Source organism: Oryctolagus cuniculus, chromosome 12 (assembly GCF_051225735.1).
Source record: "Oryctolagus cuniculus isolate XC-2025 breed Fujian yellow rabbit chromosome 12, ASM5122573v1, whole genome shotgun sequence".
NCBI classification, from domain to species: Eukaryota; Metazoa; Chordata; class Mammalia; order Lagomorpha; family Leporidae; genus Oryctolagus; species Oryctolagus cuniculus.
In genome coordinates this window covers 110,522,159-110,546,506 of record NC_142878.1, presented here as the reverse complement: position 1 = coordinate 110,546,506, position 24,348 = coordinate 110,522,159, and the positions used below count along the sequence as shown (strand labels likewise).

At 49.0% G+C, this 24,348-nt stretch overlaps 1 protein-coding gene across 17 annotated transcripts in view; it reads left to right on the top strand.

The window, feature by feature from the left end:
* Positions 1 to 24,348, top strand: part of BBS4 (Bardet-Biedl syndrome 4) — a 52,640-nt gene that overhangs the window by 10,773 nt on the left and 17,519 nt on the right. For 11 of the 17 annotated variants that reach the window (XR_016218459.1, XR_016218462.1, XR_016218461.1 and 8 more), the window contains 3 exons: positions 17,522 to 17,601; positions 20,742 to 20,805; positions 23,618 to 23,729. Coding sequence is in view for 4 of the 17 variants with exons in the window: in XM_051822314.3 (XP_051678274.1) it covers positions 17,522 to 17,601; positions 20,742 to 20,805; positions 23,618 to 23,729 (256 nt within the window). In the remaining 13 variants the exon portion in view is untranslated. Of the gene's footprint in view, positions 1 to 17,521; positions 17,602 to 20,468; positions 20,585 to 20,741; positions 20,806 to 23,617; positions 23,730 to 24,348 lie in introns of all 17 variants that reach the window. The other 6 variants (XR_016218463.1, XM_089310919.1, XM_089310917.1 and 3 more) reach the window with 2 other exon arrangements.

Genomic DNA, 24,348 nt, shown 5'->3' with positions numbered 1-24,348 from the left:
TGCTAGGTGGGCTGGTGTGCCTCTTTGGTCTCCCGTATTCATGCCACCCTTCCTTGAGTCCCACTTGTGCAGCAGAAGAGGCCCTTATACTCAGCAGGAATTGGGTTGTGTGTAGTTGGGTGAATGATTAGTGTTGCAGCTTTTCAGGAAAAGGGATGTGTTGATATGTTATGCTCCAAACTTTACTACTGCTGCTGAGGTGCCCCTCCAATTAGGTCTTCCTCCCTGTATCCAAGAGCCACCACTTTCTGGTTTTGATTATTAACATTCCGTCTTTCCTGTTCTTCAGCACCTCATGCTTATGGGGACTTAACATGTCCCAGGTCTAGTGATAGGTGTTGGAGGAATACAAAAGTAGGGCATGGATTCTTCTCTCAGAGAACTGGCAGTCTTCACCAGAATGAACAAACATAATTTTGTTTTTAGACTTTTAAATTTCTTTGAAAGTTGGTGTGACACACACACACACACACAGAGGAGGGAGAGAGAGAGAAACAGAGGGCGGGGGAGAGAAAAATCTTCCATCAGCTGGTTCACTTCTCAAATGCTGCGGCAGTCAAGTCTAGGCCTGGAGCCAGGAATCCATCCTGGTCTCCCAGCTAGGGGGCAGCGGCCCAAGCGCTGAGCTGTCATCTGCTTCCTCCTTGGGTAGAATTAGCATGAAGCTAAATCAGAAGGGGTAACCAGGACTTTAACCAGGCATCCTGATAAGAGATGCTGGTGTCCCAGTCACTTAGCACTGCACCACACACCTGCTCTGCCGCCAGCAATGGTGAGGGTTCCAGTTTCTCTACATCCTTGCCAATACTTATTTTCCACCTTTATTTTTAAACAGCTCTCTTAATAGGTGTGAAGTGATATTTCACTGTGGTTTTGATTTATATTTCTATAATAACTAAAGAGGTTGAAGACCTTCTCAGGTGCTTATGTCAACTTTTTCTTTTTTTTTTTAAGATTTATTTTTATTTATATGAAAGAGTTACAGAGAGAGGTAGAGATGAAGAGAGAGAAAGAGAGTGGTCTTCCATCTGCTTGTTCATTCCCCAAGTGGGCACAACAGCCAGAGATGCGCTGATCTAAAGCCAGGAGCTTCTTCAGGGTCTCCCCTGTGGGTGCAGGAGCCCAAGGACTTGGGCCATACTCTGCTGCTTTCCCAGGCACATTAGCAGGGAGCTGGATTGGAAATGGAACAGTCAGGACTTGAACTGGTGCCTATATGGGATGCCAGCACTGTAGGCCAGGACTTTAACCCACTGTACCACAGTGCTGGCCCCAAATTTTTCCTTTCTTGAGAATTATTTATTCAAGTATTTGGTCATTTTTTAATGTTTATTTTTTAGGGTAGATGCTGTGGCGTTGTGAATAAAGCCGCCACCTGCAGTGCTGACATCCCATATGGACGCCAGTTCAAGTCCTGGCGCCTCTACTTTTTTTTTTTTTGACAGGCAGAGTTAGACAGTGAGGGAGAGAGAGAGAAAGGTCTTCGTTTTCCGTTGGTTCACCCCCAATGGCCGCTGCGGCCACTGGCATACTGCGCTGATCTGAAGCCAGAAGCCAGGAGCTTCTCCTGGTCTCCCATGTGGGTGCAGGGGCCCAAGCTCTTGGGCCATCCTCTACTGCCCTCCCGTGCCACAGCAGAGAGCTGGACTGGAAGAGGAGCAACTGGGACAGAATCCGGCACCCCAACCGGGACTAGAACCCAGGGTGCCAGCACCGCAGACAGAGGATTAGCCTATTGTGCCACGGCACTGGCCATTGTGCCTCTACTTCTGATCCAGCTCCTTACCAGTGTGCCTGTGCAAGTCCTTGGGCCCCTGCAGAAGCTCCTGGCTCCTGGCTTTGGGTCAGCCCTACTCCAGCTGTTGTGGCCATTTAGGGAGTGAACCACTGGATGGAAGATCTCTCTCTCTGCCTCTGCCTCTGTAACTCTGCCTTTCTAATTGATAAATAAATCTTTATAAAAGTTTTATTGTTTAAGATAGTTTTTATTTATCTAATTTATTTGAAAGGCGGAGAAGCAGAGATCTCACATCCACTGGTTCACTCCCCAAATGCCTGCCATAGCTGGGTCTAGGCAAGCGAAGACAAGTTCCTGGTTTTCAGTCTGGGTCTTCTACGTGCGTGACTAGGACCCAACTACTTGAGCCATCATCTGCTGCCTCCCGGGGAATGCATTAAGAAAGAAGGTGCAATTGGGAACAGAGCCAGGACTTGAACCCACACATTCTGATATGGGGTGTGCATCCTTTCTCTGCATTTCAAATAATAATAATAAAAGTCAAAGAATCTATTGTCTGTGTATCCTAAATGTATGAAAGATTTTTTAAAAAGCCTTTATTTTAGATGCGAAGAGACAGGGAGTGACAGACAGAAAGAGTTCCCATCTACTTGGTCACTCCTCAAATGCCTGCAAAGGTCCCGGCTGAGGCAGAAGCCTGGAACGAGGAACTCAGTTCAGGTCTCCCATGTGGGCACCAGTAACCTAATTACTTAAACCATTACCATTGCCTCCCGGGATATGCATTAGCAAGAAGGTTGAGTCAGAACTGGGTTTCAAATCTAGGCCCTCTGATATGGAACTCGGTATCTTACCAGCATCTTAAGTGCTATGCCAGATGCTTACCCTATGTCAAAGTTATTGAGAAAAGTAGAGATGTGGTGCCTGGCTTTGTCTGTAGCCAGTAAAGCCGCTGCCTGTGATGCTGGCATTCGATATAGGTGCTGGTTAGATTCCCAGCTGGGCCACTTCCGATCCAGCTCCCTGCTAATGTGCATGGGAAAGCACTGGAAGATCCCCCATGTGTTTGGGCCCCTGTACCCACATAGGAGACTTGGATGAAGCTCCTGACTCCCGGCCTTGGCCTGGCCCAGACCTGTCCATTGTGGCCGACTGGGGAATGAACCAGTGAATAGATGATCTCTCTCTGTGTCTCTTCCTTTCTCTTTGTAACTCTGACTTTCAAATAAATAAATGAATGATTCTTTAAAAAAGAAAAGATAGTAAGACTGATGATTCATGCAAATAAATATTTACCACTATTTAGTATTTAAATTTTTTTTTTTTTTTTTGACAGGCAGAGTGGACAGTGAGAGAGAGACAGAGAGAAAGGTCTTCCTTTGCCGTTGGTTCACCCTCCAATGGCTGCCGCGGCCGGCGCGCTGTGGCTGGCACACCGCGCTGATCCGATGGCAGGAGCCAGGTACTTACCCTGGTCTCCCATGGGGTGCAGGGCCCAAGGACTTGGGCCATCCTCCACTGCATTCCCTGGCCACAGCAGAGAGCTGGCCTGGAAGAGGGGCAACCGGGACAGAATCCGGCGCCCCGACCAGGACTAGAACCCGGTGTGCCGGCGCCGCAAGGCGGAGGATTAGCCTAGTGAGCCGCAGCGCCGGCCTTTTAAAATTTTTAAAAAATATATTTATTTTATTTTATTTGAAAGGCAGAGTTACAGATGGAGAGGGAGAGAGATCTTCCATCCACTCATTCATTCCCCAGGTGGCCACAACAGCCAGAGCAGGGCATATCGAAAGCCAGGAGCTTCTTCTAGATCTCCCACGTAGGTGGCAGGGGCTGCAGGCGCTACAGGCTGGGGCTTTAAAAACACTGTGCCACAGTGCCAACCCCTAAGTATTTAGATTGTATTTTATTTTTTAAAAAATATCTATTATTTATTTGAAAGTCAGAGTTACACAAAAGTAGAAAGAAGGAGGGAGGGAGGGAGGGAGGGAGAGAGAGATCAAGAGAGAGAGATCGAGATCCTCCATTCATTCCCCACTTGGCCGCAACGGGTGGAGCTGGGCTGATCTGAAGCCAGGAGCCAGGAGCTTCCTCCGGGTCTCCCACGCCGATGCAGGGTCCCAAGGACTTGGGCCATCTTCTACTGCTTTCCCAGGCCATAGCAGAGAGCTGGATTGGAAGTGGAGCAGCCGGGACTCGAACCAGTGCCTATATAAAAAAAATTTATAATGTATGCTCTTATCAGCTTGGGATGTCCTGGGCAAGTGGGCAGCTGTAAGAGTCAGAACACAGAATCTTGGGCCATTAAATTCCTTTGTTTTGTGTGAAAGTAACTACTTGTGTCCCAGCAGCCTAGCAAATTCTGGCATTCATCCAAAAGAGAAAATCTCAACCCATTAAATAGTAACTCCCCATTTCCTCTCACTCCCCAGGTCCTGGTAACCTGCCTTCTGGTTTCTCTGTGGATTTGCCTATTGTAGATACTTAATATGGAGACAAACTGTATTTGCCTTTCTGTGTCTGCCTTTTCAGGATTCAGTAATGTTGTAGCATGTGTCAGAACTTCATTTTAAAAAGTTTATTTAGGCCAGCTCCATGGCTCACTTGGCTAGTCCTCCACCTGCTGTGCCGGCACACCAGGTTCTAGTCCTGGTCGGGGCGCCAGATTCTGTCCCGGTTGCTCTTCTTCCAGTCCAGCTCTCTGCTGTGGCCTGGGAGTGCAGTGGAGGATGGCCCAAGTGCTTGGGCCCTGCACCTGCCTGGGAGACCAGGAGGAAGCACCTGGCTCCTGGCTTCGGATCGGCGCAGTGCGCCAGCTTTAGGAGCCATTTGGGGGGTGAGCCAATGGAAGGAAGACCTTTCTCTTTGTCTCTCTCTCTCTCATTATCTAACTCTGCCTGTCAAAAATAAATAAATTAATAAATAAAATAAACCCCTTTATTTATTTGAACGGCAGAGTGACAGAGGGGGAGACAAAAAAGAGAAAGAGATCTTCTATCTGCTGGTTTACTCCCCAAATGGCTGCATTGATGGGCTGGGCCAGGCCAAAGCCACGAGCCTGGTACTTCGGCTGTCATCCCCTGCTTTCCCAGATGCATTGGTTGGGAGCTGCTTCAGAAATGGAGCAGCTGGGACCCTAACCAGTGCTCCAAGATGGGATGCTGGCATTGCAGGCGGCAACTTAACCCACTGTGCCACAATACCAGCCCCAGAATTTCATTTTTTAATGCTGAATAATATGCCATTGTATGTGAGTGTGTGTGTGTATATATCTATGTATATAATACACAAAACATTTTCTTTATCATTTTATCTGTTGATAGACATTTAGATGGTTTTCTGCATTTTTTTTTTTTAAGATTTTGTTTGTTTGAGAGGCAGAGACACAGTCAGAGAGAGGCACAGTCAGAGAGGGAGAGACAGACAGAAGCATCTTCCATCCTCTAGTTTAATACCTACATGGCTGCAATGGTCAGAGCTGGGCCAAATTAAAGCCAGAAGCCAGGAGCTTCTTCCGGGTCTCCCACGCTGGTGCAGGAGCCCAAGCACTTGGTCCATCTTCCGCTGCATTCCCAGGCCGTTAGCAGGGAGCTGGACTGGAAGTAGAGTACCTGGTACTTGAACCAGCGCCTGTATGGGATGCCAGTGCTGCAGGCAGAGGCTTAGCCTATTGCGCCACAGCGCTGGCCGCTTTGCATTTTTTAGTGCTAATAATTCTGAAGAAATTTAAAGCTTTTAGAAATGGGGAATTTTGTAGATGTATGCTATTTCAAGACTGCATATAACATTTTCTTGTACAGGTTATTTACTCTGTATATTTGGCTCCCTGTAATTTCATAGATACGTGCTTTGTGCTTCATGAATCTTTCACTTACCTTACATTTCAGTTTTTGTTTTTTTTTTTTTGACAGGCAGAGTGGACAGTGAGAGAGAGAGACAGAGAGAGAAAGGTCTTCCTTTGCCGTTGGTTCACCCTCCAATGGCCGCCGCTGCAGCCGGCGCACCGTGCTGATCCGATGGCAGGAGCCAGGATCCAGGTGCTTCTCCTGGTCTCCCATGGGGTGCAGGGCCCAAGCACCTGGGCCATCCTCCACTGCACTCCCTGGCCATAGCAGAGAGCTGGCCTGGAAGAGGGGCAACCGGGACAGAATCCGGCGCCCCAACCGGGACTAGAACCCGGTGTGCCGGCACCGCAAGGTGGAGGATTAGCCTATTGAGCCACGGCGCCGGCACATTTCAGTTTTTGTATAAACAGAATTGTAGTTAGATGGTAATTTAATTGTTACCTAATTCAGCCTACAATCCGTGTGAAACTCCTCTGAGTGTCTTTTTTTTTTACCCCGATATTCTCTCTAAAATTTATTTTCATCTGTTTAAAAGAGAGAGAGGTAGAGAGAGAGAGGGAGAGAGAGAGATACAGATAGAGGTATCTTCTATCCACTGGGTCACTCCTCAAATGCTTGCAACAGCCAGGGCTGGCCAGGTCGAAGCCAGCATCCAGGAACTTAGGTCAGGCCTCCTAGCAGGGACCCAAGTACTGAGCCTTGCCTGTGCCTTTCAGGATCCATGTTATCTTGTCAGGAAGCTGGAATCGGGAGTGGAGCTAGGACTCAAACCCAGGTACTCCAGCACTGGGTATGGGCATCCCAAGAGACATTTTAACTGTAGGCCATGTGCACACCCCCATGTTTAATTTTTTTTTTATAGACAGAGGGAGAGGTCTTCCATCTACTAGTTCACTCCCAGGTAGCTCTAACAGCTAGAGCTTGGCCTGTCTGAAGCAAGGAACCAGGAGCTTCTTTCGGGTCTCCCACGTGGGTGCAGGGACCCGAGCACTTGGTCCATCCTCCACTGCTTTCCCAGGCCATTAGCAGGGAGCTGGGCCGGAAGCAGAGCATCTGGGACTTGCGCTGGCGCCCATATGGGATGCTGGTGCCACAGGCAGAGGTTTAGCCTACTATACCACAGCACCAGCACCCCCCACCATGTTTAGTTTTTTGAGAAACAGTGTTAGCTGTTAGCTGCTACACCTTAACTGCTGTGCCAAATGCTGGTCCCCAAAAATTACTTGGCAAATTCTGATTGAGGAGCCGGCGCCGTGGCTCAATAGGCTAATCCTCCACCTTGCGGCGCCGGCACACCGGGTTCTAGTCCCGGTTGGGGCGCCGGATTCTGTCCCGGTTGCCCCTCTTCCAGGCCAGCTCTCTGCTATGGCCAGGGAGTGCAGTGGAGGATGGCCCAGGTGCTTGGGCCCTGCACCCCATGGGAGACCAGGAAAAGCACCTGGCTCCTGGCTCCTGCCAGGATCAGCGCGGTGCGCCGGCTGCAGCGGCGGCCATTGGAGGGTGAACCAACGGCAAAAGGAAGACCTTTCTCTCTGCGTCTCTCTCTCTCACTATCCACTCTGCCTGTAAAAAAAAAAAAAAAAAAAAAAAAAAAAAAAAAAAATTCTGATTGAGGAATTAACTTTTAAATAATCTAGGTTATATGGTAAAACCATAATTAACTAATCTTGTGTGATCTTTTCTTCCGCATCCCATTGTATCTCATGACAAGCAAACAAGCTGAATAGCGGCAGTTTAATGAAGAAATTAAAAGGCAGCTTCTAGTGTGTCCTTGAGTCAGTTCTGTTCAGCTCCTGTCTCCTGCTTAATTTCATTCCTGTAGTGATGATGTTCCACTGACACTGGACTTGTCCCCCGCTGCTGTCCTCACCTCCTCCTCTGGTCTTGCTGTCGGGAGGAGCTGGCCCTCGCCTCTCCTGTCCTCCCCAGCTCCTGAGCTGCAGCATCTGACTGGGTCTGCAGTGGGAGGAACTGGCAGGAGGTGAAAGGGCGAGAGGAAGACGCCAGCCTGCGCCTCGCACCCAGGCCCGCCCTTTCTTCCGGGGGCTGGAGGAGCTTGTCTTCTGCTGCCAGCTTCCTCCGGGAGCTCCAGGCCTGCTTCTTCCGCGTTCCTCCATGCCAGGGTCAGTGCCTGTGCTGACCTCTGCCTTCCCCAGCAGGTTCTCGCTTCTTCTTCTTCTTCTTTTTTTTTTTTTTTTTTTTTTTTAAGATTTATTTATTTACTTGGAAGTCAGAGTTACACAGAGAAGGGGAGGCAGAGCGAGAGGTCTTCCATCTGCTGGTTCACTGCCCAGTTAGCTGTAATGGCTGGAGCTGCGCTGATCCAAAGCCAGGAGCCAGGAGCTTCTTCTGGGTCTCCCACCTGGGTGCAGGGGCCCAAAGCCTTGAGCCATCTTCCGCTGCATTCCCAGGCCATAGCAGGGAGCTGGCCTGGAAGTGGAGTACCTGGTACTTGAACTGGCGCCCATACGGGGTGACAGCGCTGCAGGCAGCAACTTTTACCTGCTGTGCCACAGCGTTGGCCCCAAGCTTCTCGCTTCTTGCATCACCCATCACAGCCCTTCTGTGTCAGATCTTGCAATGCTCTCTGTTTCCTCGTGCAGGGTCTGATTGATACAGAGCTCAAGTGATACCGATAAGAATCTCTTACACGTAAATTCAAGATTTGTCACATTTTCTGAAGTCCCAGATATTATTTTGAAGTAAAAAAGTGTTATATGTTTTTTTTTTTAAGATTTATTTACTTATTTGAAAAGCAGAATTACAGAGAGGCAGAGAGGTCTTCCATTTGCTGGTTTACTCCCCAAATGGTTGGAATAGTGGAAGTTGTGCCGATCGGAAGCCAGGAGCATCTAACAGGTCTCCCACATGGGTACAAAAGTCCAAGCACCTGGGCCATCTTCTGCTTTCCCAGGCCACAGCAGAGAGCTGGGTCGGAAGTAGAGCAGCCAGGGCTAGAGCCAGAGCCCATATGGGATGCCGGCACTGTGGTGGTGGCTCTACCCGCTATGCCACAGCTCCGGCCCTGTGTTGTAATTTCTGTTTGGCATGAGGAAATGAATGTTTGTTGAATGGCCACTTCCAGATTTTTCATATTTTCCAATGAAAATTAAAGGGAACAGAGGAAGCCTGCTCAAGTTAAATTATTTGGGTCCCACAGAAGGCTGGTGCTGAATTACAATTGGAATTCTACAGCTAAGAACTTGCATTGCTGCCCTTCAGCAAGAGCTGGAAGAGATCCGTTCCCAGGGATAGGCTGGTGTACAGCGTTATTAAAAATGGCTTGGTCGTTTTTTGGAAAATCGCTGCCTCAGAGCTGGAACCGCAGTCATTTTCTGCCCTGCTCCCCTTAGCTGGGACACTGTCTCAGCGTTAGGCAGAGTTAGTATCAGATCTGCATATGGCTCTTCCTAGGCCACCTTAGCACCTGGACAAGTGACGGGCGAGGAGTTCTTGAGGTGAACATTTATTCAGGCGTGGAACTGTCCGAAATACGTCAGGGCATCCTTACATCGGGAGACGTGAGGAAGAAATGTCACAGAGTAGAATGGGCCAAGGAGTTCTGTTGCCAGGCTGCCAGCCTTCTGCCTTGGCGACAGTGCCTGGGGAAGAGTGGGTGAGGCCCGGCCTTCAGCTCATCGGCTGGCCGCCAGCTTCTGTGGTGAGGGAGGCCCTGGACTGCAGCTGGCGCGAGCTGACCGCCCTGCTTGTAAAATAGAGAAGGCCGTGCTCTACTTCCACGGGCCTGTCTGAGGACTTCCAGGGGTCATCTCACAGTGCTCTTGAACGCGCCTAAGAACCGGGTCCTGGTTTGTAGGGGGTGTTGGAGTGAACAGCGATTTGGAATACGCGGAATTCAGTGCATATGTTTACAGGTAAAATTCTAAGTATAAATTCAGATTTCATAGACTCTGGGGATTTCTAAATTATCCAGAATTCTCTCATCTTTGAGACTAAGGAAATAAGAATGTTAAGAAGTAACAGCAACAAGAGCTAAAACTTCTTTAGGGTTTACTGTGTATCAGGAACTATTTGTATCCGTTCTCTTGGTTTATTATTAGAGCGACAGAGAGAGGAGCAAGGAGGGGAGAGACAGAGAATGAGAATTCTCATCTGGGCACTATTTGAACCTCTCATGTGTGAAGTCGTCCACTCCTCACAGTTCTGTTCCCTGCCCCTCCTACTTGTGTGATCCCCTACCCTGTGTTGCTTTGTTTTATCATCATCCGTTCTTTCTCTTAGACCCTCCTCCCCACCTTCCCTGCCTGCCCCACCCCCCACTGTAAGCTCCCTGCAATCAGTCATTTGTGGTCACTTCAGAGTCCTCGGTGCCAGAACAGTGGCACACAGTAGGCAGTTGGAGATACCAGTTGAATGAATGAGTCTCGGGGTTTTTTTTTTTTTTACTTTTTGACAGGCAGAGTGGACAGTGAGAGAGAGAGAGACAGAGAGAAAGGTCTTCCTTTGCCGTTGGTTCACCCTCCAATGGCCGCCGCGGTTGGCGCGCTGCGGCCGGCGCACCGCGCTGATCCGATGGCAGGAGCCAGGTACTTCTCCTGGTCTCCCATGGGGTGCAGGACCCAAGCACTTGGGCCATCCTCCACTGCACTCCCTGGCCACAGCAGAGAGTTGGCCTGGAAGAGGGGCAACTGGGACAGAATCCGGCGCCCCGACCGGGACTAGAACCCAGAGTGCCGGCGCCGCAAGGCGGAGGATTAGCCTGTTGAGCCGCAGCGCTGGCCCTGAGTCTTGGTTTTATAGATGAGAAAATTGTACATTTTTCAAGGTCACACATCTGGTAATTATCTAAGGACTTTGATTAAGTTAAAATTCGTTCAGCTTTTAAAGTTTATTTCAAAGAGAGAACAAACAAACTCGCAATTCCATTTGCTGGTTTACTCCCCAGAGCACTGCAATAGCTAGGGCTGGCCCAGGCTGAAGCCACAAGCCTGGGCCTTCATCTAGATCTCCCACGTGGATAGCAGCTTGAACCTTTGCCGGCTGCCCCCAGAACTGCATCAGCAGGAAGTTGGGTTTGAAGTGGAGTAGCTAAGCCAGGCATTCCAGTGTGGAATGTGGGTGTCCCAAACATGCATTTACCCACTGTGCACAAGAGCTGCCCTTCATCGTCGTCGTCTTTTTTTTTTTTTTTTTTTGACAGAGTTAGTGATAGAGAGACAGAAAGGTAGAGTTATAGACAGAGAGAAAGGTCCTCCTTTTGTTGGTTCACCCCCCAAATGGCTACTACGGCCAGCGCGCTGCGCCAATCTGAAGCCAGGAGGCAGGTAAATCCTCCTGGTCTCCCATATGGGTGCAGGGCCCAAGTACTCCACTGTACTTCCTGGGCCACAACAGAGACCTGGACTGGAAGAGGGGCAACCGGGACAGAATCCTGCGCCCCGACTGGGCTAGAACCCGGGGTACCAGCGCGCAGGTGGAGGATTAGCCTAGTGAGCCGCGGCGCCGGCCGCCCTTTATCTTCTAAACACTACGTATTCAGGAGTGTGAAATGACCATTAGTACTTGGATTTAGAGTACCGTCTCCCTTCCAATTCCAAAAGCCACCTCATAAATGGAACATTTTTCTTTTTTTCACAAAACCTGACTTGTCTTTTATTGTGGAACTTTTTAAAAAATATTTTGTTTATTTATTTGAGAGGTAGAGTCATAGACAGTGAGAGGGAGAGACAGAGCAAAAGGTCTTCCTTTTGTTGGTTCATTCCCCAGATGGCCGCAATGGCTGGAGCTACACCAGTCCGAAGCCAGGAGCCAGGAGCTTCTTCCCAGTCTCCCATGTGGATGCGGGGGCCCAAGCACTTGGGCCATATTCTACTGCTTTCCCAGGCCATAGCAGAGAGCTGGATTGCAAGAGAGGCAGCCGGGACTAGAACCGGTGCCCATATGGGATGCCAGCGCTGCAGGCGGAGGATTAACCTGCGCCATGGTGCCGGCCCCATTGTGGGACTTTAATAGTAGACCAAGTTCGAGGCTGAGGAAGCAGTGATACATGGTGACATTGTAAATGGAAGAAGGTTTAGTGCAGCCTCCATATAGTGGAGGCATGAGCCAAGGTTACCCAGCAAGCTTCCTGTCTCAGAGGGATTCGTAAATTAGGTACCCTTCTTTATTCACTGCACACACCACACACACCATACATGCCACACCCCCACACCATACATGCCACACATACCACACACACACCGCACGCACCATACATACCACACCCCCACACCATACATGCCACACATACCACACACACACCGCAAGCACCATACATACCACACACATACCATACACACCACATATACCACACCCCACACCATACACACCATACATACCACACACATACCATACACACCACATATACCACACCCCCACACCATACACACCATACATACCACACACATACCATACACACCACATATACCACACCTGCCATACCACACACACCATACATGCCACACCCCCACACCATACACACCATATATACCACACACATACCATACACACCACATATACCACACCCCACACCATACACACCATACATACCACACACATACCACACACACCACATATACCACACCCCACACCATACACACCATACATACCACACACATACCATACACACCACATATACCACACCCCCACACCATACACACCATACATACCACACACATACCATACACACCACATTACCACACCCCCACACCATACACACCATACATACCACACACATACCATACACACCACATATACCACACCCCACACCATACACACCATACATACCACACACATACCATACACACCACATATACCACACCCCCACACCATACACACCATACATACCACACACATACCATACACACCACATATACCACACCCCACACCATACACACCATACATACCACACACATACCATACACACCACATATACCACACCCCCACACCATACACACCATACATACCACACACATACCATACACACCACATATACCACACCCCCACACCATACACACCACATATACCACACCCCCACACCATACACACCATACATACCACACACATACCATACACACCACATATACCACACCCCACACCATACACACCATACATACCACACACATACCATACACACCACATATACCACACCCCCACACCATACACACCATACATACCACACACATACCATACACACCACATATACCACACCCCCACACCATACACACCATACATACCACACACATACCATACACACCACATTACCACACCCCCACACCATACACACCATACATACCACACACATACCATACACACCACATTACCACACCCCCACACCATACACACCACACACACCACACACATACCATACACACCACATTACCACACCCCTATACATCCCCCCACATACCACGCACACCATACATACCACACACACCACATATACAACACCCCCCCACACCATACACCCCCCACATACCACACACACACCATATGCACACCATGCACACACAATACATACCACACATGCCATACATACCACAACCCCCCCACCATACATACCACACATATACCACACACATACCATATACAACACAGATACACCATACACACCACACGCATCATACACACCACACACACCATACACAACACACATAGACCATTCATACTACACACAACATATATAATACACACATACTACACAAACACACCATGCACACACCACACACACCATACATACAACACACACCATACACACCACACATATCATACATACCACACACGCCATATGTACCACAATACCACACACAGACACCATAACACTACTACACACACACACACACACACACACCATACACACCACACATGCCACACACACACACCATACATACCACCCACACCATACATACCACACATTCCCCACACACACCACATATTACCACACATACCATGCACATATCACACACACCACACCACATACACACAGTTTTGGAGATTTGTGTGGCTTTGGGAAGGAATGTAACTCTGGAGAGGGTGACAGAATGTGAGTGAATGCTCAGATGTGGGGCTGGTGCTGGGGTGTCGTGGGCTAAGCATTCAGTTGCAGCCCCAGCATCCCATGTGGGCGCTGGTTCTAGTCCTGGCTGCTCCACTTCTGATCCACCTCTCTGTCTATGGCCTGGGAAAGCAATGGAAGATGGCCCAGCTGCTTGGGCCCCTGCACCCACATGGGAGACCTGGAAGAAGCTCCTGGCTCCTGATTTTGGATTGGCTCAGCTCTTGCCACTGCAGCCATTTGGGGTGTGAACCAGTGGATGGAAGACCTCTCTCTGTCATTTCCTCTCTCTGTCTATAACTCTGCCTCTCAAATCTTTTAAAAAAGATTTATTTATTTAGTTGAAAGAGTTACACAGAGGTACTGGCACTGTGGCACAGCGGGTTAAAGTCCTGGCCTGAAGCGCCGGCATCCCATATGGGTGCTGGTTCTAGTCCCGGCTGCTCCTCTTCCAATCCAGCTCTCTGCTATGGCCTGGGAAAGCAGTGGTAGATGGCCCAAGTCCTTGGGCCCCTGTACCCGTGTGGGAGATCCGGTAAAAACTCCTGGCTCCTGGTTTTGGATTGGCGCAACTCTGGCCGTTGACACCATTTGAGGAGTGAACCAGCAGAAGGAAGACCTTTCTTTCTGTCTCTCCCTCTCACTGTCTGTAACTCTGCCTCTCAAATAAATAAATAAAATCTTAAAAAAAAAAAAATAGGTACACAGAGAGAAGGAGAGGCAGAGAGAGAGAGGGGTCTTCCATCCGTTGGTTCACTCTTCAGTTGGCTGCAATGGCTGGAGCTGCGCCGATCCAAAGCCAGGAGCCAGGAGCTTTGTCCAGGTCTCCCATGTGGGTGCAGGGGCCCAAGGATTTGGGCCATCTTTTACTGCTTTCCCAGGCCATAGCAGAGAGCTGGATCGGAAGTGGAACAGCCAGGTCTTGAACCGGTGCCCATATGGGATGCCAGCATTATAGGCAGTGGCTTTACCCACTGTGCCACATTGCCGGCCCCAATAAATAAATCTTAAAGAAAAAAGTTTGAGAACCAGTGGACAGTGTTTCTCAAACTTTATTAAAGAAAAATGTGCTCAACTGTGATTGGTGAAGCCTTTGTGGAAAATAGGAAGGAAATGAAAGTCGCAGGCTCACGTAGCCCCAGGGTGACTAGAAGATGGATAACTGGAAAATGAAGTCAGTCTCCTTGCATGAAAGTCATATCCATACTTTGTCATAATTTCCTTTGCCAGGTCCAGGGGTAGTCCGTTGGGAAGGAGTGAATAGCGTTACTTTTTTATTTTCCTGCTCAGGCAGCAGTAGCTGTGAGTCCAGTGGGAATGTGGTGTGTGAATCTTAGGTTTCTGTAGGCTGTTTGTCCTCAAGTGCTGTAGCATCCTGGAAAGGATTAAAGTAATTTCCCTCTCCTCCCTTCCTCTGTCCTTTCTTTTACATTAAAAAAATTTGTTTATTTTTTTATGCATGTATTTGAAAGGCAGAGCCGTAGGGGCAGGGAGAGACCTACCTCCTGGCTCACTTCCCAAATGCCTGCAACAGCTAGGACGGGAGCAGGCCGAAGTCAGCTGCAGGAACTCCACCTGGGTCTCTCACGTGGGTGGCAGTAGCCCAAGCACTTGGGCCATCACCCACTGCCTTGCAAAGCTCAACAGTGGGGAACTGGACCAGAAGTAGAACTGCTGGGACTCTAGCTGGCATTCTGATACAGTGGAGAACTGGACCAGAAGTAGAACTGCTGGGACTCTGGCTGGCATTCTGATACAGGATGCCGGTGTTGGTGTTGCAAATGGCAGCCTGACCCACTACACTGCCCTCTTCTTTCACTTTTGTTTTTTTTTTTTTTTTTTTGACAGGCAGAGTGGACAGTGAGAGAGAGAGAGACAGAGAAAGCCTTCCTTTTCCACTGCGCTGAAGCCAGGAGCCAGGCACTTCTCCTGGTCTCCCATGCGAGTGCAGGGCCCAAGCACTTGGGCCATCCTCCACTGCACTCTTGGGCCACAGCAGAGAGCTGGCCTGGAAGAGGGATGACCGGGATAGAATCCAGAGTGCCAGCGCTGCAGGCGGAGGATTAGCCTATTGAGCCGCGGCGCTGGCCCTTCTTTCACATTTTTAAAGAGAGAATGTTTCAAACATTCATTAAAGGGTGTGAAATAGTAATACAAAAACCCAGATACCCGCCAGGCAGAGAATCTGGTTTTTGTTTAGAGCTTGTAAAATTTTTTAGGGTAACAAGTATTAAAGAAAGATTTTTTTGAAGTATCCTTTTAAAAAAAAATTTATTTATTTAATAGATTTTGAGAGTCAACTCCCATCTGCTAGTTAATTCCCCTAATACCTACCTTGTGGCCAGAGCCAGTAACTCAGTCCAGGTCTCCCAAGTGGGTGGCAGGGACCCACTTACTTGAGCCATCAGGTGACACTGCTTTCCAGGGTGTGTGTTAGCAGGAAGCTGCAATCAGGAGCTGGAGCCAGGCTCTGGTGTGGGATGTGGGTGTCCTGTTAGCTTAGCTGCTGGGCCAGACATCTACCCTTGAAGTCTCCTTTTTTCTTTTCCTAACCCTGTTCGTCTGCCTCGCTTCCTTGAGGTCTTACTATTTTGAATTTGATGTGGATCTATCTCGTCCGTACCACAGAGGGATACTTTCTGTGGGGGCTGATGCTGTGGCATAGCAGTAGAGCTGCTGCCTGTGATGCCAGCATCCCGTATGGGTGCTGATTCATGTCCCAGCTGCTCCACTTCCTATCCAGCTCCCTGCTAATGGCCTGGGGAAGCAGTGGAAGATGGTCCAAGTGTTTGGGCCCCTGCACTCACGTGGGAGACCCAGATGAAGCTTCTGGCTTCAGCCTGGCCCAGCCCTGGCCTTTGCAACCATCTGGGGAGTGAACCTGTGAATGGAAGACCCCTGTCTCTGTCTATCCTTCTGTCTCTAAAACTCTTTCAAAATAAATAAATCTTAAAAAAAAGAAGAGTACTTAAAAAAAACTTACTTATTTATTTGAGAAGCAGAGTTACAAACAGGGAGAGACAGAGGAGAGAGAGGTCTTCCATCTGCTGGTTCCCTCCCCAGATGGCCACAACAGTCAGAGTATCCGGAGTCAGGAGCCAGGAGCCTCCTGTAGGTCTTCCAAACAGATACAGGGGTCCAAGGCCTAAGACCATCCTCTGCTGCTTTCTCAGGCCATAAACAGAGAGCTGGATCAGAAGAGTAGTCGGGACTCGAACCAGCTCCCATGTGGGATGCCAGTGCCGCAGGTGGAGGGTTAACATACTAAGCCACAGCGCTGGCCCCCAAGAAAAATACGTTTTTAGTGATTATTTTTTCCCCTGTATTTTAAACTTTGATTTCATTGTGTAAGTAACTTATTCCATGGTTTTCAGTCATGAGTCATTTTTTAAAATTTTCATTGTTGACTTTTCATTCCTGGGAAATAAGTATAATTTCCCATTTGAGCCATTTTTAAAGATTGTGCTTAATTATTTAAATTACTTTGGTATTCTGACCTGCCAGGTGTGACATTAGGTTACATGTATTTTGTTTTGTTAGTAACATTCATGAAATCTTTAGAATATCTTCCTGTTGACCATCTGCAACCAATGAGAAAAGGAGAGAAAAAAGAACAAAGGAAGATTTTCTGTTATTCAGGCCGAGTTAATCATTTGAGAAACTGACTTTATAAGCCACAAAAACTCAGGGAGGCGTGTGTACAATATAAAATAGTAGGACAGGTACTCTGCAGTTCAGTAGTCTGTTTGGGTGCACTGCCCCATATTAGCAGCATGAAGCCTTTACTGTGCTGAGTCTGCTTACGGTTAGTTCAGACGCGAAGGCAGTGCTAAAGGAGAAAATCTGAGAATGACTGTCATTTGTTTTGTCAACTGTGCTGTCCAGCTCCCGAGTTTCCTATTCTGGAGAAGCAGAACTGGTTGATTCATCTGCACTATATCCGGAAGGACTATGAAGCATGCAAGGTGAGAGACTGCAGTGGCAGAGGAAGCGAGGCACTGGGGAGCCAGCCGCCAGCGTGCCGGCCCACTCGCACGGCTGGGCCCCGTGCTCCTCACCCGTGCGGTGGCTCGCTTTTGCTGTGGTACTGCTGTTGAGAAAACTTCAGTGGGCAGATGTTACTGGTGCTAATGGGCCTTCAGGCTGCCAGTGGGGTGGCTGGGTGTGAATGCCATGTGGCTCAGGTCCTGTGTGTGCCGTGGGTCCTCTTGTGTCACGGCCAGGCTGAAAGGCCAGCCACTCCAGGACTTCTTGGTTTCCTGGTGGAGACAAGTGTCTGTCGTCTTCTTTTTCTTTAATCTTCTGTCAGGTGAAACATGCTATTTCATTAAGTTTTATTTCATAATTCTCTGCCAGTGCAGGCAGTTGCCATTTGTGCATTTAAAATCATTTGTATTTCCCTTTCTCTGTTTATCTCTTTGGTAACATTGCTAGCAGATGGGCAAAGCATTAACATGCAGAATATGTCCCTGGTGCTGTCTTTTTTAGCATTCACTTTTGTGCTGCTTCTAAGGTTGTGGTTTTTAATTTACACGCTGTGGCGTTTATACTGTGGCAGTGCCCACAGCAGTGATGGTTAGTGCCAGTAGGAGTTTTGCGTTCTCCTCTTCCTTCTGTGATAGGACCTTTTATTTGTTTCCCTTTTCCTTTTTTGACCACTTCTCAGATTCTTTGACTTCTCCTCCTCTGCTTATTTCTTAACAGTTGGGGATGTTGTTAGGTCCTGTCCTTCCACCCCCCTTTCTGCCCCACCCTCCACCGTACTTCCTGATCTCGACTAGTCTGATACCCACTGAATGCCCCAGAAGCATTTCAAGTCCAACTTCTCTGTGGCTGAATTTATCTGCTGTCCTCTGTATACCTTCTGCCACTTCCTGTCTCACAGAGGAGTCACATCATTCACCCAGCAGGGCCACTTTTTATAAAGGATTATTTATTTATTTGAAAGGCAGTCACAGATGAGACCTTCCATTGTCTGGTTCACTCCCCAGCAGGCTGCCATGGCCAGAGCTGGGACTATCCAGAGCCGGGAGCCAGGAGCTTCATCTGGGTCTCCCACGTGGGTGCAGGGCCCCAGGCACTTGGGTCATCTTCTGCTGCTTCCCTAGTTATTAGCAGGGAGCTAGATCAGAAATGGAGCAGCTGGGACTCAAACCGCTGCCCACATGAGATGTTGGCGCTGTGCCACAGCACTGAAATGGATACTCATCAAGGCTGGAGATCCTTCTTTGACCATCTCTCTCTCTCTCTCTCTTTTTTGTTTTAAGATTTATTTAATTATTTGAAAGGCAGAGTTAGAGGCAGAGAGAGAAAGAGAGGTCTTCCATCCGCTGGTTCACTGCTCAGATGGCCACAATGGCTGGAGTTGCGCTGATCCGAAGGCAGGAACCAGGAGCTTCTTCCAGGTCTCCCACGCGGGTGCAGGGGCCCAAGGATTTGGGCCATCTTCTACTGCTTTTCCAGGCCACAGCAGAGAGCTGGACTGGAAGAGGAGCTACCGGGACTAGAACCAGGTGCCCATAAGGGATGCCAGCGCCGCAGGCGGAAGATTAACAAAGTGAGCCATGGCACCAGCCCCCTAAAATAAATGAAATTTTTAAAAAAAATCTGAATGAGGCCGGCGCCACGGCTCACTAGGCTAATCCTCCGCCTAGCGGTGCCGGCACACCGGGTTCTAGTCCCGGTCGGGACGCCGGATTCTGTCCCGGTTGCCCCTCTTCCAGGCCAGCTCTCTGCTGTGGCCCGGGAGGGCAGTGGAGGATGGCTCAAGTGCTTGGCCACCTGCACCTGCATGGGAGAGCAGGAAGAAGTGCCTGGCTCCTGGCTCCTGCCATTGGATCAGCGCGGTGCGCCGGCCGCGGCGGCCATTGGAGGGTGAACTAACGGCAAAGGAAGACCTTTCTCTCTGTCTCTCTCTCTCACTGTCCACTCTGCCTGTCAAAAAAAAAAAAAAAAAAAAATCTGAATGAACTCTTTATTAGTATATTCTAATATCCTAGATTTCTTATAAATGCCCCTTATCCATATCTGTATTTTCTTTTTTTTTTAATATCCTTACTGTTTATTTTTTTATTTTTTTGACAGGCAGAGTGGACAGTGAGAGAGAGAGAGACAGGGAGAAAGGTCTTCCTTTTCCATTAGTTCACCCTCCAGTGGCCGCTGCGGCTGGCGCACCGTGCTGATCCAAAGCCAGGAGCCAGGTGTCTCTCCTGGTCTCCCATGGGTTGCAGGGCCCAAGGACTTGGGCCATTCTCCACTGCCTTCTTCCCGTGCCACAGCAGAGAGCTGGCCTGGAAGAGGGGCAACCGGGACAGAATCTGGCACCCCGACCGGCACTAGAACCCGGTGTGCTGGCGCCGTAGGTGGAGAATTAGCCTATTGAGCCACAGTGCCGGCCCCCTTACTGGTTTTTAAGTTACTTTTTTTTTCTTTTAGATTTTTATTTATTTGAGAGAGCTACAGACAGAGAGAAAGGTCTTACATCTGTTGGTTCACTCTCCAAATGGCCACAATGGCCAGACCTAGGCCAATCCGAAGCCAGGAGCCAGGAGCTTCTCTCTGGTCTCCCATTTGGGTGCAGGGGCCCGAGGACTTGGGCCATCTTCCACTGCTTCCCCAGGCCATAGGCAGAGAGCTGGATTGGAAGAGAAGCAGCCAGAACTTGAACTGGTGCCCACATGGGATGCCGGCACTGCAGGTAGAAGCTTAACCTGCTAGGCCACAGTGCTGGCCCCAGTGTTTTCTTTTTTTTAAACATATTATTTATGTGTTTAATTTATTTGAAAGACAAAGAGTTGGACAGAGATTTCCTATCCACTGGTATGTTCCCCAGATGCCCACAACAGCTGGGGCTGTGCCAAGCGGAAGCCAGGAGCTGAAACTCAGTCTGGGTCTCCTATGTGGGTGTCAGGGACCCAACTGCTTGAGCCATTGACTGCTGTCTCCAAGGTGAGCATTACCAGGGAGCTGGGATTGGAAGCAAAGCTAACTCTCAAGCCGAGGCACTCTGATACACCACGTGGGTGTCTGATAACCTCTTAGTCTCTAGGCCAAGCACCTGCTTTGCTTGTCTGCCTTTTCTTAGACATTTTCCTTCCTCTTTCAGGCTGTTATCAGAGAGCAGCTTCAAGAGACCCAGGGCTTGTGTGAATATGCTGTCTACGTTCAAGGTAAGACACGGTTTCTCCTATTGCTAGAGAAGTGCACTTCTCTAGCAGGTTCAAGGGAGAGTCAACAACTTGTGAAATATTTAAATTCAAGTAAATGTTCCACAAAGATCTTATTTAGTATGATCTCTTTTTCTGAAATCTGCACACATATTTTTTAAATAAACAAGTGCATTTAAAAATTTTTATTGGGGCTGGCATAAAGCAGCAGATGGTAGGCCAGGTCCTTGAGCCCCTGCATCCTGGTGGGAGACCCCGAAGGAGCTCCTGCTTCAGTGTGGCCCAGCCCTGGCCATTGCAGCCATTTGGGGAGTGAAACAGTGAAACAGCTGCTGGAAGATTCTTTGTCTCTCTCTCTGTATACTCTGCCTTTCAAATAAATAAATCTCTAAATTTTTTTTTAAGTTTATTTGAGAGGCAAAGAGAAAGAACTGTCGTCTGTTGGTTCACTTCCCAAATGCCCACAACAAAGAAGGTTGCAATGACCTAAAGCCGGGATCTTGGAAATCAGTCTAGGTCTACCATGTGGGAGGCAAGGTACTTGGGCATTACCACTCTCTCCCAGGGTCTGCTTTACTGAGAAACTGGGTTCAGAGGCTGGGACTGGAACCTAGGCACTCTAGTGTAGGACATGGGGGTCTTTTTTTTTTTTTTTTTTTTTTAAAGATTTATTTGGGGCCAGCACCGTGGCTCACTTGGCTAATCCTCCACCTGCAGCGCTGGTACCCCGGAGTTCTAGTCCCAGTTGGGGTGCTGGATTCTGTTCCGGTTGCTCCTCTTCCAGTCCAGCTCTCTGCTGTGGCCCAGGGGGGCAGCGGAGGATGGCCCAAGTGCTTGGGCCCTGCACCTGCATGGGAGACCGGGAGGAGGCACCCGGCTCCTGGCTTCAGATCAGTGCAGCGCTGGCTGTAGCGGCCATTAGGGGAGTGAACCAGCAGAAGGAAGACCTTTCTGTCTCTCTCTCTCTCACTGTCTAACTCTGCCTGTCAAAAAAGAAAATAAATTTTAAAAATAAAAAAAAAAAGAGATTTATTTGGAAGACAGAGTTACACACAGAGAGGAGAGGCAGAGAGAGAGAGAGAGAGAGGTCTTCCATCTGCTGGTTCACTCCCCAATTGACTGCAATGGCTGGAGCTGTGCCGATCCGAAGCTGGGAGCCAGGAGCTTCCTCTGGGTCTCCCACACAGGTGCAGGGCCCTAAGGACTTGGGCATCTTCTGCTGCTTTTCCAGGCCATAGAAGAGAGCTGGATCTGAAGTGGAGCAGCTGGGATTCAACCTGGTGCCCATGTGGGATGCTGGTACTGCAGGCGGTGGCCTTACCCACTATGCCATAATGCCGGCCCCACAGTCCAGTCTTTCAGAGCCTGTTAAATTCTCGTGGAAACCTAGGTCTGAGAGAAACTGTTTGTTCTGATTGGTTGCTGTACTGAAAACCAGGGTCTTGCCTTCTGCTGAGTTCTTTGCCAGAATCTTCTTGGTGGACTTGGATATTGATTCTACTTGCCCCATTTGGGTGTCCTGTCAGGGGGAAGTCAAGCACCTCGTGGGGAAGCCCAGAAAGATTCCTTATTGTGAAGACTTTATGTGATAATTCGCAAAGGAACCTGTTAGCTTTGTAGTAGATGCAAGGAAGGCTTGAACTATGTTACTGAAAACATTTCAGCCTATCAGGGGTTTTGCTTACGGTTTCCAGTCCGTCTGAAGTCATATCTGATTGTATTGAAAGCGTATCTGGGGCAGGCACGATAGCACAGTAGGTTAATCCTCCGCCTGTGACGCCGGCATCTTATATGGGTGCCGGTTCTAGTCCTGGCTGCTCCTCTTCCAATCCAGCTCTCTGCTGTGGCCCGGGAAAGCAGTAGAAGATGGCCCAAGTGCTTGGGCCCCTGCACCCACATAGGAGACTAGGAATAAGTTCCTGGCTTCTGGCTTCGGATCGGCGCAGCTCTGGCCGTTGTGGCTGTTTGGGGAGTGAACCAGCAGAAGGAAGACCTTTCTCTCTGTTTTCTCCCTCTCACTGTCTATAACTCTACCTCTCAAATAAAAAAATAAAATATTTAAAAAAAGAAAAACAAGTATCTGGATGTGTGTTTGATGTAGCAATTAAGACAGTGCTTTGGATACCCACATCCCATATTGGAGTGCTTGGGATTTGAGTCTCAGCTCTGTATCTGATTCTGTTTCTTTTTAGATTGATTTATTTATTTGAAAGGCAGAGTTAGATAGAGAGGGAGAAACAGAGATAGATCTTCCATCTGCTAGTTCACTCCCCAAATGGCTGCAAAGGTGAGGGAGGATGGGTTGGGCTGAAGCTAGGAGCTGGGAGCTTCTTCCAGGCCTCCCACGTGGATGCAGGGGCCTAAGGACTTGGGCCATCCTCTGCTGCTACTCAGGCACATTAGCAATGAGCTGGATCTCAAGTGGAGCAGCTGGAACTTGAACTGGCCCCATACAGGATGCCAGTGTTGCCGGCGGCACTCATCCCTGCTTCTGGTTCCAGCTTCCTGCCAGTGCAAGACTGGGAGGCAGCAGATGGTGGCTCCGTCGTTGGGTCCCTGTCACTCACATCCGAGACCCAGATTGAGTATTTGGCTCCTGGCTTTGGCCCGGCCCAGACTCAGCTGTTACTGTAGGCATTGGGCAGTAAACCTGCAGATGGGAGATCTCTGTTTCTCTGCTTTCACAAAAAAAAAGAGTTATCTGAAAGATTTGTTTGGTGTGGTTTCCCACTTCCTTTTCTCCATTTTTTCTGATGCCAGGTTTCTTTCTGGCCAGAACATGGTTTTATTTTCTCTGTTTTCTCTTGCTCGGCAGCACTGATACTTCGCCTAGAAGGGAAGATCCAAGAATCCCTGGAACTCTTTCAGACCTGTGCTATCCTCAGCCCTCAGAGTGTTGACAACCTCAAGCAAGTGGCCAGGTCCTTGTGAGTGTCACAGAGCAGCACCAGCTGCACTCGCCAGCACGGTCTGATGCCCGGGGGGAAGGTGGTGAAATGGGTGTAATGCGATTCATTTTGAACAGCAGATGAATTCTGAAATTTCAGAAAATCAGTTAAATAGTATTAAGAAACTAAATATTTTCCAAACACTACATTCTGGTTTGATGGCAGAACCCTTTATCATGGAAATAGTGACGTCTTGTGCCCTTAGTCCTCTGTCATATTGGCAGCCCACGGGAGTTTTCTCTGACACAGCACTTGACATGTGGTAGGTTTTTAGTATTTGTTGAGTAACTGCCCTGAAGTTTCCTGGACGTGAGTGGCCTCTGACTCCTCTCTAAGCGGTCGGGCACCCCCTTTCCCAGCAGGGAAGGCCCAGGGGTTCCCGTGTCCATTTTCTTAACCTGCTCTGCCTTTCATAGCTGCATTGCTCTTGCATGGAGCCCAGTCTTCCTGTTTCTCCCAACCTCAGGATCCACTGTCAAGGAACAGAGACTTAGGCTCGGGAGTAAGAACAAGTCCCTAACGGCTGATGCGGATCAGTGAAGGCAGCCATTGCTTAACGGGCTGGCTCACTGGCTTGTTTCACGGTCTGCGTCTGTTG